The 17,780-nt window shown below is 48.8% G+C and overlaps 8 protein-coding genes across 8 annotated transcripts; 4 read left to right on the top strand and 4 right to left on the bottom strand.

The window, feature by feature from the left end:
• Positions 1-754: 754 nt before the first annotated feature.
• Positions 755-2,812, bottom strand: N7518_002570 (putative MFS transporter Liz1/Seo1; the record flags this gene model as incomplete). The annotated part of the gene is made up of 11 exons (XM_057183498.1): positions 755-845; positions 911-1,141; positions 1,199-1,314; positions 1,367-1,571; positions 1,626-1,750; positions 1,805-1,910; positions 1,964-2,150; positions 2,213-2,291; positions 2,345-2,483; positions 2,536-2,593; positions 2,641-2,812. The coding sequence occupies 11 exons, from the start codon at positions 2,810-2,812 to the stop codon at positions 755-757; spliced, it is 1,509 nt and encodes a 502-aa protein (XP_057044948.1).
• Positions 2,813-3,808: 996 nt separating this feature from the next.
• N7518_002569 (putative FAD dependent oxidoreductase) lies at positions 3,809-5,492 on the bottom strand (the record flags this gene model as incomplete). The annotated part of the gene is made up of 5 exons (XM_057183497.1): positions 3,809-4,606; positions 4,660-4,806; positions 4,865-5,129; positions 5,187-5,312; positions 5,365-5,492. The coding sequence occupies 5 exons, from the start codon at positions 5,490-5,492 to the stop codon at positions 3,809-3,811; spliced, it is 1,464 nt and encodes a 487-aa protein (XP_057044947.1).
• A 462-nt stretch (positions 5,493-5,954) lies between these two features.
• Positions 5,955-7,238, top strand: N7518_002568 (TauD/TfdA dioxygenase family protein; the record flags this gene model as incomplete). The annotated part of the gene is made up of 3 exons (XM_057183496.1): positions 5,955-6,398; positions 6,457-6,998; positions 7,049-7,238. 3 exons carry the CDS (start codon positions 5,955-5,957, stop codon positions 7,236-7,238), a joined length of 1,176 nt encoding a protein of 391 aa, XP_057044946.1.
• Positions 7,239-7,541: 303 nt separating this feature from the next.
• idi1 (isopentenyl-diphosphate delta-isomerase IDI1) lies at positions 7,542-8,505 on the top strand (the record flags this gene model as incomplete). The annotated part of the gene is made up of 3 exons (XM_057183495.1): positions 7,542-7,779; positions 7,877-8,215; positions 8,270-8,505. The coding sequence occupies 3 exons, from the start codon at positions 7,542-7,544 to the stop codon at positions 8,503-8,505; spliced, it is 813 nt and encodes a 270-aa protein (XP_057044945.1).
• A 384-nt stretch (positions 8,506-8,889) lies between these two features.
• N7518_002566 (DUF202 domain-containing protein) lies at positions 8,890-9,594 on the bottom strand (the record flags this gene model as incomplete). Its single annotated transcript, XM_057183494.1, has 2 exons — positions 8,890-9,310; positions 9,512-9,594. The coding sequence occupies 2 exons, from the start codon at positions 9,592-9,594 to the stop codon at positions 8,890-8,892; spliced, it is 504 nt and encodes a 167-aa protein (XP_057044944.1).
• An 884-nt stretch (positions 9,595-10,478) lies between these two features.
• N7518_002565 (MATE family efflux transporter) lies at positions 10,479-12,423 on the top strand (the record flags this gene model as incomplete). The annotated part of the gene is made up of 2 exons (XM_057183493.1): positions 10,479-11,567; positions 11,617-12,423. 2 exons carry the CDS (start codon positions 10,479-10,481, stop codon positions 12,421-12,423), a joined length of 1,896 nt encoding a protein of 631 aa, XP_057044943.1.
• Positions 12,424-12,692: 269 nt separating this feature from the next.
• N7518_002564 (uncharacterized protein) lies at positions 12,693-13,639 on the bottom strand (the record flags this gene model as incomplete). The annotated part of the gene is made up of 3 exons (XM_057183492.1): positions 12,693-13,439; positions 13,493-13,578; positions 13,636-13,639. 3 exons carry the CDS (start codon positions 13,637-13,639, stop codon positions 12,693-12,695), a joined length of 837 nt encoding a protein of 278 aa, XP_057044942.1.
• Positions 13,640-14,360: 721 nt separating this feature from the next.
• N7518_002563 (ATP-dependent RNA helicase DBP10) lies at positions 14,361-17,102 on the top strand (the record flags this gene model as incomplete). The annotated part of the gene is made up of 1 exon (XM_057183491.1): positions 14,361-17,102. One exon carries the CDS (start codon positions 14,361-14,363, stop codon positions 17,100-17,102), a length of 2,742 nt encoding a protein of 913 aa, XP_057044941.1.
• Between the last annotated feature and the right edge of the window lie 678 nt (positions 17,103-17,780).

Raw genomic sequence — 17,780 nt, 5'->3', positions numbered from 1 at the left:
TCATAATTTTGGAATTTGTACTTCAGACTACGTCCATCCCCTTCACTAGTTCGCAACGCCACTAACACCACTCCGTACTTTCAACGGCTTTGAAATCGGCACCCCACGGGTGGCTAGCCTGAGCTATCGATTTATTCGTATAATCTACCCCTGAGTTTAGATTCGGATATTCGGAAATCCTGGCTATCTTTCTAGATTGCGATAATGCTCTCATCGATGGAGTATGGAGGATTGACGACATGCAGGGACAATCCAATTATCAGTCAGATCGGTAAGCGTTATCCGAAGTCGACAATGTATGGTTGAACCACCGGGCTTTGTGTCAAGATCCTAAGAAGACTGGAGATCTGATTGGTTGATCTTGGATATTGACATGGGTATTCGATCATATCACACGCTACTACGACTCATCACACGGTCTTGTAGCTGAGATTGTTGGTTTATACTCCGTCGGAGTTCGGAGTACATGCTAAATTCTAAATAAGGGGTCTGATAGATGTCAGACGCCTGTGGAAAATGTTTGGGAAAGTAAAATAACATATGCTTAACGCTTGACTTATCAATATTTAGCTTTATCATTGTATATGGACTACTCTCCAAGTCGACAATAGAAAAAAACCAGTCTCTGTTACATTTCTCTAGAATTTTCGATTGATTTAGGGAATTTATACATACTTTTTACCCTTGAGTCTATCTGTCTATTCTCCATTTGGTATATCCATCCCAGGAAGCATGAATCGACAACATCAATATCTTAAGACTTGATAGCCTTCGTCTCAATATCGGTCGTTTCTGCAAGGTCCGACAAGTTATCTTCCGTCTCCTCTGCCTCGTGAGTCTGGCTCCTATATACCACATCAGTTAGCAATAGCACGAGCCTAAAAGCATAATATACTTTCAAGATACTTACCCTTTTCTCAATTTCTCTCTTTTGTGAAGGAACCGAACACCAAAAGTACCGATAATCAAGATAACAGACAGAACGGTGACCGTAATGAAGCCCTTGCGGTATTCCGGCGCATCGACCTGCTGCCAAACGACAAGAGGCAGCCATGCTTGGAAAACATACGCCATTTCGTTCATGCTTCCGATAACCAAAGATCGCTCTTCGTTATCGTCAGAGCATATCTCATGGGCCCAGCTGTGGTAATTGTGTTAGGAAATTTGCACTTTCATAGCCTCGGAATTTATGACTTACGCCATTAACAGACCACTGAGTCCGTATCCAGCTCCGCTGATAATGTAGCATGTCCATTTCCATCCCAACGGAATGTTCCACACTGCGAGTGAGACGTAACTTATAATGTTGACGCACTGGGATAGTGTTAGATTTTTATATCATTTCCTTATGCGGTGTTATACTCACAGCACCGAAGATGATCGGGGGCCAACGTTTGCCGTTTAGGACAGTATCCGATATCCACGCATAAGCGAGGGTTGTCACGACTTGAATGGCTGGAGTGGTGGTTGGTAGCGAGTTGATCTGGCTGACTGAATATACGGGATCTTTTGAGTCTTTGAGGAACTGTTGGAAGATAGGCTGACTTCCAGCAGCACCATTGTTGAAACATCTAACATAGGTCAGTCAGTCATTTCGTTGTAGATGAATTAGTTATTCAACTCACATATAAAGCAATGTCAGAAGATAAATGTGCCACGACGTAAAGATTTTCTTCAGCTTTGACTTTGTGTATGGCTGTCTGTTCTGTCTTCCTTCTAATTTCATTCGCGTTTGAGCGAGAGTGACCTCCTACTTTGATGTTAATATCTGCATCAAATGCGAAGGTTTGAATAGCAAACTTGCCTCTTTACTCAAATACCATGGATTGGAGATCTCAGGCACATCGGGAAGGATAAAGAATCCACTAATAGCCACGGGCAGAGAAATAACCCCATCGATAATAAATAACCTTGATGATAGTTAGTATATGGCCAAATACCGAGACTCTGCCAGTTTTCGTACCATTGCCAGCCCTTGAAGCCTCCTCGTCCTCCGAGGTGGAAGACTGCGTCCATCAGATAACCAGAAAACATACTGGCAATTCCGCTGCTCGTGTGAAATATGCATGACCGTTTTGCCAACTCGTCTTTCCGGTACCAGGAGCCAATTATATACTGCATTCCGGGATAGAAGGTACTCTCAGCGATACCTATAGTGGTGCAATGTTAATAACCCACTAATAAAGTAAGTGCTTGAAGTTATGTTGCATACCAACGAAAAATCTAAGAACATAGAAATGAGTAGGAGTGTTACACCGCGACAACGACATTGTAAGAACCGTCCAAAGAAGCTGTTGGGAAGTAAGTATATAGCTTTCGCAGAAATAGAACCAGAACCTCTTACCTCCATAGCCGGAATCCAATATCGCGGCTTGATGCGAGTTAGGAGTATATTGCTGGGAATTTCTCCGATGACGTAGCCGATAGTCCAGCATGTCTGCATGTAGTTGAGTTCATTGCCGTACATGCCCAAATCTTCCTTCCTATGAGCTGTCAATATCAAACTGTCGAGATTGGATCAATATGGTACCATACATTCCAGAGACAAATGCATTGTTGATATTGATTTGATCCAGATACTTGATGAAGTATCCTATAACTGTTAGCATTTTCCAAGAGAAATAGTTTCATGAAACTTACCCAAAGATGCAAAGGTTAAAATGGCCGAATCCAATTTGAAAAGCAAGCGACGCTCCTGTGGTGACTTGTCAAATGTGTCCCAAATGTAGCTGACCCATTTGCGCTTGGGTTCTTTCTGAACTATCTGTGTTGCCGGATCGACAACAGCTTCAGTAGGGGATTTTAGCGACATGGTGATGCCGTGGCAATGAGAAAAAAGATTGGATTGGAGACATCGGAACGTTCTTATAGCGCAGAAAAACTACCAAGTCTAACAAGCGATTAATATCAAGGTCTTACTAACTTGACAAGGCCAGCCTACCTAGTTAGTGATCGTCTTGTCAAAGCTTGTGTCAGCATAGAATGGAGCCATATCGGGGCCATTTTTGAAGCCGAGTGAATCATGCTTCAAGATTTATACTCCGCATCAAGCGGACAATTTTCACGTCGAATGAAGGGGCGACTTGTTCGCGCAATTCATGCAAGTTTGTTCAACATCATCCGTGCGAGATGTCCAGTCTTGGGACTTGGCCGACTTGGGGAATGATTTGTGGTGATGATGTTGTCATCCCAAGCTAGAAACTCGCCATCGCCCCTGCACATCTCGCCATATATTTCATATTTCCGAACCGACGTATCGAAACACGTTATATTTTATCTAAGCTTTATTAGTGACATGCGCTCGTACAGCCGAATCTCCGTTGGCATCAACAATGATGTCGGGGACGTGGGTCGTTCTTATCAGGCTCGGTCTGGGTGCTCGTGGCCTTGCCTGTGCCTGAGAGCCCGACTCCGGAACCTTAAGGTTATCGTAAGCCTAGTGGCAGGAATTTGCGGTGACCTTGTCATATGCGGCTTTGGGGTTGAATTAGAACTGGGAGACATTGAGGGACGTGCTTGCCCCGGGTGAGAGACCCGCAAAGGCAGGCGCGGGCCCATTCCTGCCTTAGCGTTAAGATCGTGGGGTTCATGGTGCCAAGATGAGGTTCGTTTGGGGCCATTTTTTGAAGCGGATATGTGACATCGCATGCTAAAGGGGAAAGAACATCTACGGATGGATTGGGTTGTCGGTAGAGGGAGGAAGAGAGGGAGGGAAGGAGCAAGATCGCACCTGTCTTGATACGTTACAATAAAGAAACCACGAAGATCCCTGCTCTGAATGTCCTTTCAATATCTATCTTCTGATACGTCACGCAGTAACCCCCACCTCCAATGGGCTTTTGAGAATATCTGCACGAGGAAGCTTCCCTGCCAGAATCAACTTAAGTCTCTCGGTCAAAGCCTCTCTCTCTGTAATCCAGCTCTCAGTATGACCCTCGATCAAAGGCAAACCACGCTCAGCTCTTCCAGTATTAACCCATTTGATCAATTCCTCGACATAAGGTTGCTCCTTGTCCTTGAGTGAATGGAAGCTCCGTCCGAGTCCCTTCTCTTTAACCCGATTCTCATACTCTGCCCGAAGACTAGCAGTAGATGGAAGCTGCGCAGCTCCAGACAGGAAGGCTGTCACGGCGATAGCTTGGAACTCAAATAGAGAGAAAGTCGCGGTGTAGAACGGAATGCCGACAAACGCCAGCGTGGGATCTGGGATGTAGAAGATGTCTTGATGCAAGTTGTGGACTTGAGTGCCGTCTGTGACGAGCACGGTATCATTTGCCTCGGCCGCAGATGAAGTGTAGTCGTTATATTCGTCGAGGAATGGAAGTGCCATTTGGTATCCTGTGCAAAGAATGATTGTATCTATATCTTGCAAGGTCTCCCCAGATTTGAGATGTACGGTTAAGGGCAAGTGCTCAGTGTTTGCGGATGTTGACGTAGAAGGTTCAAATGCTTCGACCTCGGCGATTCTCGAGGCGTTTTCTGGAAGTGCACTCTCGGGGAGATCGAAGGCACCATTTCGAGTGCTTTGATACACGTGGTGTGCGGTTCCACTGATTTCAGTGGCTATGTCGAGAGAAGAAACACCTCCACCGAGCAAAAGTACATTCTGTAATTGAGTCAGTTCAGTACCACTCAATACTAGAATGCAATCACTCCTACCTTTCCTTTGAATCCTTCCGATCTTCGGAAAGACTTTGAATGGAAGATCCTCTCTGGCCATTGGGCTTTTGCCTCTGGTAGACCCCGGATATTCGGGATGAGAGGCGTATGGTAATGACCCGAGGCAACAATCACCGAGTCAAACGTCTATGATCCGGTCAGAACCACTTCTGAAAATGAAAATCTTATAGGGATGATAACTTACTGCAGACTCCTCCTTCTCGGCGGGATCTTGGCCTTCGCTCAAAGTGCTCCAGTGAACCGTCCATTTCGGTCCATCCTTATGGACGTGAGTCACTCGGGCGCCAAACTTGGTTATATCATCCACACCGGCCTTCTTCGACGTGTCTTGGATGTATTCCTTGAGCACATTATGCTTCACAAAAGGAGCAGTTCCTTCTGGCCATGCGTTGAGTTTGGTCCGTAGTAAGGGAGTAGAGACATTATTGGTGAGACTTTCGTAACAAGGCCTGGTAAATAGTGAGCACGACTGCTATAAGAAAAAGAAACATAAATCCAAAACCTACCCCGGAGGTGCATGAAGCAAGACCTTTCTTTCATTCCCTTCCCTCTCATCCTTCACATATTCCTGTGAAGCGGACGGTCTTGGCGATGGGTACTGGGCTTCAATCGGAGTACGCTTATCATAAATCCTACAATGCTTTAGTCCATATTCCAGCTCGAATAGACAATTCACCATCTTACCAAACTCCACCAGTTGCATTGTTCCTCTCAAACACCGTCACCTGAATTCCAGCAGCCAGAAGATGCCCAGCAGTGACCACTCCACTGATACCAGCCCCAATAACAGCAACTCGAACGGACTCACTCATGATTATGAAGCGAAAAGAAAAACAAAGAGATAATTTGCCTATTCGCGTCTACGTGGATTGTTCGCGCACTTATGGGCTCTCCAAACGACAACATGGGCTGATCTATCGCAATGCTTCCCGGAACAAACGGCAGCGAGTTAGATGTTAGAGATACTCGTGATTTTGATATTGGATTGTGACATCGGAGCTTCCCCGCTTGCATTAAGTACACATAGCAGTATAGATTGGACAATTTACAAATCCTAAAAGAGGGGTATGAGGATGGCAGCCGGAGATAACTAGAAGTGACATGCGTGGCCCGCAAAAGACGTGATGGTTGATGACGATGATGTGCTCAAACCCCAGTTGTACAACGTTGATCAATAAGCAAGTCGACATTTCTAAACAGAGTATATAGCACTGCATATAGGCTTGATATTAGGACTCATAGGATTTATACTATTCCAAACATTATCTATCATCATGGCTCCCGCTCCAATTGATGCACGCATCGTCGACGTCGTAGTGCCCAAGAAGGACACTCTCGGTCTTCCTGTGTCTGCACGAGAACGCCTAGAAAAGGCTGGGATTGATCTCAGTGACGGCTACCCGTACCGGCCATCTCGTCCTCTCTATATCGACGATGTTTACAACGTGCGGAACTATGATCGCGTCCATGTAGACCCCGGCAGCCGAGCCGATCCCGAGAAGAAAGCACTTCTATCCGCAGCCAAGGAAGTGATTGACTTGACTAGGCACATTGGAACTGAAATCGTGGGGTTGCAGCTGAAGGATTTGACAGACCAGCAGAAGGATGAGCTAGGCTTATTGATTGCCGAACGAAGTGTTGTCTTCTTCCGGGACCAGGATATTACTCCTCAGCAACAGAAGGAACTAGGAGAGTGGTTCGGAGAGATTGAGGTTCATGTATGTTTTTTCCAACCCAGCGAATCCATGTGCCAATCACCAACTGTGTTTCTTTTAGCCGCAAGTTCCTCAAGTCCCTGGCCTCCCCGGCGTTAGTGTTATGTGGCCAGCATTGCAGGCAACAGAGAGACCAGCGAGCTTCCGTCAACCGGGAGGAGCTTCTCGCTGGCATAGCGATCTCGTACACGAGAGACAGCCCGCCGGAGTGACCCATCTCCACAACGACACAGTGCCGACAGTCGGGGGTGACACCCTCTGGGCGAGTGGATACGCCGCATATGAGAAGCTGTCGCCATTATTCCGCACGTTTATCGACGGAAGGACTGCCATCTACCGCTCAGCTCACCCATATCTCGATCGTAAGAACCCGGAAGCAGGGCCTCAATATGTGGAGCGCGAGCACCCTATTGTCCGTGTTCACCCAGCTACAGGCTGGAAGGCACTGTGGGTGAACCGGGCGATGACAGACCGAATCGTTGGGCTTGACAAGGCCGAAAGTGATGTGATTCTGGGATACCTATACGACGTTTATGAGAAGAACCCTGATATCCAGGTTCGGTTTAAATGGAGTCCACACACGAGTGCATTGTGGGATAACCGGTTAGTCAATACTCTGAAACTTTTTGGATTTGAAGCTTATTTTTCAATAGCATCACGATCCATAACGCAAGCTGGGATTATGAGGGATCCCAGCCTAGACACGGGACACGGGTGACTTCGCTCGCGGAGAAGCCTGTGTTTGACCCGAATGCGCCAACTCGGCGTGAGAAGTTGGGCCTTTTGGGGCCAGAGGAAGTTGCAGAATTGGAGAAGTTGACTAGTCTCCTTGAACTGAAGTGATCAAGGCTATCTTGATGCCCATGATAGCTTGGTGTGAACTGATGCTTTTGGCCTTCGCACACAGATAGGTCTAGCCTTGAATGCAATTTCTGATCTTTATATAGTCACTTTGTGTAAGCCATAGATTGTCCTTGGTAGAATGTTGTCTGGAATCCCAAGTTCCCCCGGCCAACAACCTTGCGGATGGGCAAATTTGCCGATCATTGCCGCCTTTGACCCAAGACCGCATTTCCTCCGATTTCTTTCTTTGGGATTTTCATTCTTTCTTTCAGCTTTGTTTTTCAGCCTTACTTTTCAGTCAAAATGAGCGCAACCATGACAATCACAAGTCCGCCTGAGATCACGGCGGACAATGTCGCCACTCTCTTTCCTGAGGTCGATACATCCCTCGCCCGTGAGGTCCTCCCGATAAGCCAAACAAACACTGCGCGCGGCAGCGAACTAGAGGGATACGATGAAGAGCAGGTCCGCTTGATGGACGAGGTCTGCATTGTTTTGGATAACAATGACCGGCCAATTGGAAGCGCCAGCAAGAAGATCTGTATGTTTCGCATCCTATAATCACCCACAAATGTACAGATGGCGGGGTAGTGGACACAACATGGCAAGATAAAACACTAACAGTTGCATCTGCATAGGCCATTTAATGACCAACATCGACAAGGGTCTCCTTCATCGCGCCTTCTCGGTTTTCCTTTTCGACTCCAATAAGCGTCTTTTGCTCCAACAACGCGCCACCGAGAAGATCACCTTCCCCGATATGTGGACCAACACTTGCTGCTCACACCCCCTTGGCATTCCCGGCGAGACTGGAGCTGAGCTCGATGCTGCCGTGCTGGGTGTGAAGCGTGCTGCGCAGCGCAAGCTGGACCACGAATTGGGCATTAAGGCAGAGCAAGTACCCCTGGACAAATTTGAATTCTTCACCCGAATTCACTACAAGGCCCCCAGCGATGGAAAGTGGGGTGAGCACGAGGGTATGTTACATGCAGTATAGATCTGATTCGATGGAAATCCTGACATTTTGCTAGTGGACTATATCCTCTTCATCCAGGCCGATGTCGATCTGGATCCCAGCCCCAACGAGGTCCGAGACACCACCTACGTCTCAGCTGATGAGCTTAAGGCAATGTTCGAACAGCCCGGTTTGACATTTACCCCCTGGTTCAAGCTTATCTGCAACTCCATGCTCTTCGAGTGGTGGAGCCACCTTGGTACACCAGCCCTGGAGAAGTACAAGAATGAGCAGGAAATCCGTCGGATGTAAATGTCCCGACGTATAGTCTATCGTATAATTTGGTTCCATTTCGGTCTGTGCGCTGTTTCTTTTGTCATTTGCATTCCCTGGAGCAAACCCGCCTCCTTTACGAGATTCATGGAAATATACCTCTGCACACAAGACGCTTCTCGCGACATAATTATCTGATCTTTGGCCTCTCTGTTTATTTTAGGAGGAAATTACAATATATTCAACGCTTGGTTCTGAGATTTTTCGAGTTTTCTTTGAGCATTACCACAGTAGTCTCTGAGACCTGATCTGGACATTAAATACAATAATACCATAATGAATGTAGAAAGCAACCAAAATGCCCAAGAATACCAACGCCAGCGCTAATAGAATAAATCAACGAATCCGACCCCAGAATGGCCATTACCGCGCTGGATCCGTGGACAAAAACAGAATGCAACTGCCCAGAATGACCGTCCCAACGACCGTAAAGACAACCTGCGTTTTCCAACCACTCTGCACCAAAGCCGCCTTGCGCGCGTACTTCCTGACCGTGCGCGAGTAATTCGCAAACCCATTAGCCAAACAGGTCAAGCTCAAAATCCAAAAGATGATCCCGAGCGGTAAGGCCATGCGTCTCTCTAGGCCGGTGGGTTGATCGCGGAAATGAAAGGAGATGATGATGGCCATGGACACGATCGCCAGGTACATGGACAGACGGAGCCATGAAAGGAAAGTGCGCTCGTTGGCGCAGTGGTCGCGGGCGTCGGAAGAGCTGTTTTCGAATAGGAGTGCGCCGAGGTAAGGGCGTGAGAGGAAGATGTGGTGTTGGGACTCGATGTGTCTTTAGAATTGTCAACCGGACTGGCCTGTCACTACGGGAGAATGTGGGGTGGGGCGTGTGTAAATCATGGCAATCATGGCTTTCATGGAGCATGCCAGGGTTTAATTTGAAGTACAGGGTCATGTAAGGGACCAAGCCATTGTTCTGCTCTCCAGCCTTTTCGCGCTCGTCTGGTGATTCCTTGGACAGTTTGGGACTTACTCTTCCACGAGGACCGGCTTCGAATTTACCGGGTTGACCAAAGGGTTGAAGCGAGCACGACCAACCCCGACTTGTGTCACCATTAGTGACATGGTGAGAGGGTTGATACGCGCTCGGTCATCCCCGAAGTCTGGAGAAAACCCGGGGACAGGGTCAAAAGCCGGTCATGTGATAGCCTATACTGTTTTGGGAATGATGTCACAGTCGTTTCTGATTGCTCATCTGTTATGTTGTACGGATTATGCTGTACGGAGTACGGAGTATGGATGTACGATCAGGTCTAAGGATCGACAGCCCCAGCGTTCACACATTACTAAGACGATCGTGGTCAGGTTCTTGTTATGCAGATCTATGCTCGTTCTTTATGGTAATATCACTTCGGTTATATACATAGCGACGCGATTGTTGAAACGGCCGAGATCTCATCCTTACAGAGATGCCTTTACCGCTAACTAAGCCATGCGAGTTCATGTCCGGTACAACATAGTGGGGGTGGCCATATCAAGTGAAATCACGGCGACACTGCCCGCATCGAGCTTCCCACTGAGTGCTAGCGGGGTTAATTAAGAAGCGATTATGTTTTAGTTAGCGTCGTCTTCGGGCACTGAATTGAGTAAAGAAGAACCTTGAATGTGATAGTGACAGCCAATCACACGCTGAATTGTCCTTCCCCCGGCGGTTGACTCACATCCCTTACTGAAATGTTATCTGCATTATCATCTCGGGGGCTGTTTCGGTAAATTACACGATATACAAAGTGTTTGCACCTGGACCAGTCGTATTGCTGGTATTACAAATACATCTCCGCATCCAGCTTTAGACCCGTCTTTTTCTCTGCAGGCTTTTTACCTTCGATATCTCCAAAGCTCCAAGGATCTAGAGTCTCAACCCGAGATAGCTGAATTGTCTGGCTGTAAATAATGCGGTGGCCGTAAAACACCCATAGACTCGTCTCTCACATCTTATCATGGCCCGCAACATCCGCTCGGTGGATTCCGCCGAGTATCAAAGCCCATTTGGTCGGTCCTTCACATCCAGCTCGCCCATTGCCGCCTCAGCAATTGCACGCGACCTCGCAGACTACAGCGAGGAGGATCGAACACCCACCGATGAAGATTCCGACACTTCAACAGCCCGCCGGATCGGCAGCTATACCAGCACCAACCCCCGCTCTTTAGCCGGTTCATATCGCCGCCCGAGTTATGTCACATCTGTCAGCCATGCGACTGTGGTCCCTTGGGCGGGGGAACAGCAAGCCATTTCTCAAAGCGAGCGCGATCAAGTCATCGGAGAGGAACGGCAGCTACTGAGTGACAACAATATTATCGGCCAAGGATCTCGGTCTCGACGGCCAAGTGGAGCTTCTCGACGCTCGAGAAGCAGTAATACCGAGTCGGACGCGGCAAGCGAAATCACTGCTCTTCTAAGAGAGCGGACTTCCGATGCCGAGGACAGTGGATTGGACTCGGAGGAGATTGACCGGAAATGGGGAGAGGCCGTCGCAGCCGGTTTGATCCAGACGACATGGCAGCGCGAAGCAAAGGTCATTATGAAATACTCTTTGCCGCTCATGGTCACTTTCTTACTGCAGTATTCTTTGACTGTGGCTAGTATCTTTACCATTGGCCATCTGGGGAAGGAAGAGCTTGGAGCTGTCAGTCTGGCGAGTATGACTGTGACAATTACTGGAAATGCGGTGTACTCGGGTCTGTCAACTAGTTTGGATACCCTCTGTGCGCAGGCCTACGGCTCTGGAAAGAGGCAGTTGGTGGGTCTGCAGATGCTGCGTATGGTGTACTTCCTTTGGCTTATCACCATTCCGATCATGTTTCTCTGGTATTTCTCTGAGCATATCCTTGCCAAGATTGTGCCAGAGAAGGAGGTCGCCCAGATGGCGGGTCTGTATTTGAAGGTTGCTCTCTTGGGCACCCCGGGATTCGCTCTCTTCGAGAGTGGCAAGCGATATCTCCAGGCCCAAGGTGTATTTTCTGCCTCCCTATATGTCCTCATTTTCTGCGCGCCACTGAATGCGTTCATGAACTGGTTCTTCGTCTGGGTAGGTACTTTCCAGTCTGTTGCGAGGACAATACTGACTTGTATAAAAGAAACTTCAATGGGGCTTCATTGGGGCGCCAATCGCCGTCGTAATAACCGAAAATATCCTCCCGCTTTGCCTGTTCATCTATGTTTATTTCTTCGTGGGATCCGAGTGTTGGTGCGGATTCACCAGACGAGCATTCCAGAACTGGGGCCCAATGATCCGTCTCGCCCTCCCAGGGCTGATCATGGTCGAGGCAGAGTGTCTGGCATTTGAAATTCTGACGCTGGCATCAAGCTACCTCGGCACATCCGCACTCGCAGCGCAGTCTATTCTTGCAACAATCTCCAGCATTACATGGCAGATTCCGTTCCCCCTCTCTATTGCGGGTAGCACGCGGATAGCAAATCTGATTGGGGCTACCTTGGTCGATGCCGCAAAGACCTCTGCGAAAGTGAGCTTCTTCGGAGCAGCCATCGTTGGCGTGTTCAACATGGTCCTTCTCTCGACTTTGCGGTCGTATATCCCCAGGTTGTTCAGCTCCGATCCCGAAGTCGTCGAAATTGTAGCGCAGGTGCTTCCGCTCTGCGCAGCCTTCCAGCTTTTCGACGCTCTCTCGGCAAACTGCAACGGTATTCTCCGTGGTCTGGGTCGCCAGGAGGTGGGCGGCTATATCCAACTCTTTTGTTACTATGTCATTGCCATGCCACTTAGTATGGGAACGACCTTTGCTTTGGGTTGGGGTGTTATGGGCTTGTGGACTGGGGTTGCGCTTGCACTTGGCCTTGTTTCCCTCATCGAGGCCACCTTTATCAGCCGAGCTAATTGGAATCGCTCGGTCGAGGAAGCTATCAAGAGGAATGAGTTGACTTAACTTCACCCTTGGTATATGAGAAGCATGCACACGACTTGATATGCAGTTCATGACGAAAATGGTCAAATCTTCCAGCATATGTTCTTTGTATCTCGTTCTGCATTAGCGTCGGCTTCAAGTGATTTATGTTCCAATCTTGTTTTAACCCCAGCCTGTCGTCAATTTTGCTACATGTTCCGACTCTATCAAGTGTTATACAAGACAAATCATAATATCATTGGAGTCTGAATGTGACTTTTAACGAATAATACAGACACAACCACTCATCCCTAGTATTCCAGAATAGCCCACGTCTGCTCATCCATAGTAGAGAAGATCACACCAGCCCCAAGCAACTCCTCACCAGCCCTACCCACTTCAGACGCAGGCATGTTCAATTTAGAAGCAATGACCTGCATGTGTAGGCCCGTATCGTCCTGAGGCTCCGTCTTGAGCAGGTTATAAATCTTCTTCGCAACCAACGACATCGAAGCAAGAGCCTTGTTCTGCCCAGCACCATAGTCATCCGCACCACCCATAACAGCATCAACACCGCCAGCATTGGCACCAGCAGCAGCACCACCACCACCAGGCGGGCCGCGAGTGAAGAACAAATGCACAGCCGTAGCCTCGAGCAGATGGGTATGCAGCTCATTAATATCCGACAAGGGCCGAACAGAATGAGCGCCAATGTACCGCTTGTTACCAAAGGACTTGATAGAACCAAAGACCCGTGCGTGACCGTTCAGCTCGACCTCAGTCTTTCCATCGGCGGGTGCCTTGCCATCGTCGGTGTCCATAGAGTCTGCGGTGGCTGAGTCAACCCATTTCTTCACTTCGACCTCGCCCGTGCCGTCGTCGATCTTGTATGTGACGTTTGTGCTCTGCGAGCTGATGTTGCGTATTTGGCCCATGAGGAGGACATTGGCGACGTCGGCGCCGTCGATTTGGAATGGGGCTTCGGGGAAGGGCTGCGAGGCGTCGAGGACTTGCTTCGCTGTCACGGGCCGAAGGGTTTTGTTGTCTCGGTCACCGGTCTGCGTTGGATATCAGTTGGTATTGTAAAGACAGGTCTAGATCATGTGTATACCTTGCCTCCCGCGGGACTGTTCGCCTCGCCTGGCATGAATCCTCCACCCCCGCCGAATGAGGAGCTATAACTGTTGTAATTGCCGTCTGACAATATTGTTAGATATGGCTAGATCAATGGATTGAATTGAGAGTAGTACATACCCATGGTGTGTGTGAGATTGTGAAGGGGAAAGGTCAAGGTACAGCCGTCTCTTCGACACCATTTTACTTAATTGGGAGCGTGTCGCACGCGTCGCGGGGATCGTGTTTTGCCATTTCAGACCGCCTCCCAAATTGGATCTACTTAAAGTCGTCTGCTCTCAACTTCAATAGATGCTATTTTTACTTTTGTCGTAATTTATTGCTCTTAAAATGCCACAATTTGATTTGGAAAGTGACTTTTACCTTGAAATTTTCAAAAGGACATGTCCAATGTGTATTCATCCAGCTGGGTTGCACATCGAGTAGCTGCTAGAGATTCCGAACCACAATTTAGGTACATATTGGGTACATATTAGATGCATAGTACAATCTTGTCTCCATAAATCTTTGAAACTCCAAATAGACAATGTTTCTATGACCATATTCAGCGCAAATTGTATAGATTATGTTTGTTTAGTTTGCATGCGGGTGATGGTTGATCCGGTGTTCACCGCCTACGATTCTCTCAACTTTTTTTTTTGCGACAGAAAGACAGCGAGATAAGCGACTCGACTTTTCTTCAGGTGTCTGAAGTTTGAGCAGTCGAGGATTTGTTTGCGTGATACATTATTTGATCACTGCCAATCCTTCTGTGTTTCATATTCCCCGGCCATTGAAGAGCCAAACGGTCTAACGCTTATCACTGCATTTCCATATCAGTCGAAACTTCACAGCATACCGCAACAATGGCTCCCCGTGCTGCCTCACCCGCAGAATCGGAGGTCGAGTTCGACATCACGAAATCCCTTTTTGAACATGACAGCGATTCCGATGACGGCGCAAAGCCACCCCCCAAGAAAAAGCCCCAGAAGCCCGATACCCACCAAGATCTTGACTTTTTAAACGAAGACGACGGCGATGCGACTTTTATTGCGAACTCGCAGGCGTCCGCCAACCGAAAGGGCGCAAACCTCAAGGGCCGTACTGTGAAGAAGGGAGGTGGTTTCCAGGCAATGGGTCTCAGCATGAGTCTGCTGAAAGCGATCACCCGCAAAGGATTTTCCGTGCCTACCCCGATTCAGCGAAAGACTATTCCCATGATCATGGACGAGAAGGATGTGGTTGGTATGGCTCGAACTGGTTCCGGAAAGACTGCCTCGTTTGTTATTCCTATGATCGAGAAGTTGAAGAGCCATAGCACATCGTTCGGTGCACGTGCTCTCATCATGTCCCCATCCCGTGAATTAGCTCTGCAAACCATGAAGGTCGTTAAGGAGATGGGCAAGGGAACGAATCTGACATCGGTGCTTCTCATTGGTGGTGACAGTCTGGAAGATCAGTTCGGCATGATGGCCAACAACCCCGATATCATCATCGCAACACCCGGTCGATTCCTGCACTTGAAGGTCGAAATGGACATGGATCTTTCTAGCATCAAGTATGTTGTCTTTGATGAAGCCGACAGACTGTTCGAAATGGGTTTCGCCGCACAGTTGACCGAGATTTTGCACGGCCTGCCCACGAACCGCCAGACTCTTCTCTTTTCCGCTACATTGCCCAAGTCACTTGTCGAATTTGCTCGCGCTGGTCTCCAGGAGCCAAGTCTAATTCGTCTGGACATCGAGAACAAAGTTTCTCCGGATCTACAAAATGCCTTCTTTGCTGTGAAGTCGGCAGATAAAGAAGGTGCCCTACTACATATTTTGCACAACATTATCAAGATGCCTACCGGTGAGACATATATTGGCGGAAGATTACGCCAAGAAGCCGAGAACCCGACAAGGAAGCGTAAGAGATCGGATGTCCGTCTCCCGAGCGGCTTCAAGGAGTCACCTACCGAGCACTCAACTATTGTATTCGCTGCAACCAAGCACCACGTCGACTACCTCTATTCTCTTCTCACCGAAGCAGGGTTTGCTACCTCTTACGCCTACGGTTCCCTAGATCAGACTGCTCGTAATCACCATGTTCAAAACTTCCGATCCGGCATCTCAAATATCCTAGTCGTCACCGATGTGGCCGCCAGAGGTATTGATATTCCTGTTCTTGCCAACGTCATCAACTACGATTTCCCCTCACAGCCCAAGATCTTCATTCACCGTGTCGGTCGTACTGCTCGTGCAGGCCAAAAGGGTTGGAGTTACAGTCTTGTTCGCGACAAAGATGCCCCGTATCTTCTGGATCTTCAGCTGTTCTTGGGACGCAGGTTGGTCCTCGGTCGTCAGTATGGCACCGAAGTCAACTTTGCAGAGGATGTCGTCGTGGGAACGCTGCCGAGAGAGGCAATCTCTCGCACTTGCGAATGGGTACAGAAGGTGCTCGATGATGATATAGATATTTACGGACAAAAGGGAGTGTCTCAAAAGGGAGAGAAGCTGTATCTGCGCACCCGCAACTCGGCTTCTGCCGAGAGTGCCAAACGGGCCAAGGAAGTTGTGTCTTCTGATCACTGGGCTGAGATTCACCCGCTCTTCAATGATGCAACCACTGAGAGGGAAGTAGAGCGAGAGAGCATGCTGGCCCGCATTGGTGGTTACCGCCCACATGAAACGATTTTCGAGGCGAACAACCGACGAGGCGGCAAAGTGGCTGACAACGAGGCCGTTGACACCATTCGCCGACTCCGCACTAGTGTCGAGAACAAGAGAAAGCGAGCGGATGCCAAAGCAGAGGCCGAGTTGGCAGCCCTTGGAATGCCCACTCCTGGTCCGGATGGTCAAGTAGAGGACGAGGATATCCCCGAGAAAGCCGGCGAGAACATGTCAGACGCATCCGACGATGACCTCGAAGTCACTTTCTCTGCGTACAACTCCAAGCCCAAGCAAGGCGAGAAGAAAGACGCAGCAGCAGCATTCCAGAACCCGGATTATTTCATGGGCTACACACCTCAGCACAACGACATGGCCGAAGATAAGGCCTACGGTGTGCACTCGGGTACCAACTCGAACTTTGCCAGCGACTCCCGCAACGCGACCATGGACCTCAACGGCGACGAAGGCAAGCGCGGGTTCGGCGAAGCGCGTTCCATCATGCGCTGGGACAAGCGACACAAGAAGTACGTTGCCCGCCAGAACGACGAGGACGGTTCCAAGGGCAGCCGACTCGTGCGCGGTGAGAGTGGAGCCAAGATCGCCGCCAGTTTCCGCAGCGGTCGCTTCCAGGCCTGGAAGAAGGGCAAGCGCGTTGATCGGATGCCTCGTGTTGGCGAGGCCGAGACGCCTAATATGAACAACGTCAACTCGCGCATGAGCAGTGGCCGATTCCGACACAGCCAGGACCGGGCGCCTAAGCGGGCCGATCCTCTGCGTGGCGACTACGACAAGATGAAGAAGAAGAACGATGCGGCGCGCGAACGCCAGCACGATAAGCTTGGTGGAGCGGCATACGGCGGAAAGAGCGAACTTCGGTCTACGGAGGATATTCGCAAGGCGCGGAAGCAGGTGCAACAGCGTCGCGATAAGAATGCTCGGCCGTCAAAGAGACGATAGGGGATTACAGAGGGGGGGAAAAGTTTACTGTAGAATAGATGTCTATATTGCAGAGATACCACAATTTGTGTTTCGGAGATTTTATTCAGTCCGATGTGCAAAGTATGAATCCGGAATTTAGGAACCGCCCAGCTTAGCACATGGAAGAAGCTGTGTAGCCTAGACTCCAATGGAGTATCCGAAGATCGATTGGAAATGTGACTGACTCGACATTGGAACTCGGCCAGGCCATCACGTTTAAACTGTAGATCAATATGGGCCGTGATGGAGGAAGATGTGATATCAGCTCAATCACACGCTTTGATCACCGTTAGAGGTTAGAGGATGTCCATCGATGCCCTGATCTGGATTGGCGGCACGTCAAGTTAATTAAGTATATGAAACTATAGAAACTATAGACATTGTCTCGAGTTTTAGACGTTGCACTAGGAGAATTCTCCCAAGTTCCGAATAATCTCCGTACTAACCGGAACTATTTAACGCTAAAAACCAAAGATTCGGCGATTTTTGATCTGATCAGGAATTTAGATTAAAAGAATTAAATAGTTCTAGTGATGAGCTCCACTCGTCAAATTAATAGAGTCTGGTCTGGACTTTGGGCACATCGGCGGCTACAACACTATGCTGGGAGAGGTAGGAGTTATAGTATAAACTGCACAAATAACAGACGAATAGGAT

This window comes from Penicillium psychrosexuale (assembly GCF_028828465.1).
Source record: "Penicillium psychrosexuale strain IBT 29551 chromosome Unknown utg000002l, whole genome shotgun sequence".
In the NCBI taxonomy this organism is placed as follows: domain Eukaryota; kingdom Fungi; phylum Ascomycota; class Eurotiomycetes; order Eurotiales; family Aspergillaceae; genus Penicillium; species Penicillium psychrosexuale.
The sequence above is the reverse complement of the archived record's forward strand: the minus strand, read 5'-3'. Positions and strand labels throughout refer to the sequence as shown.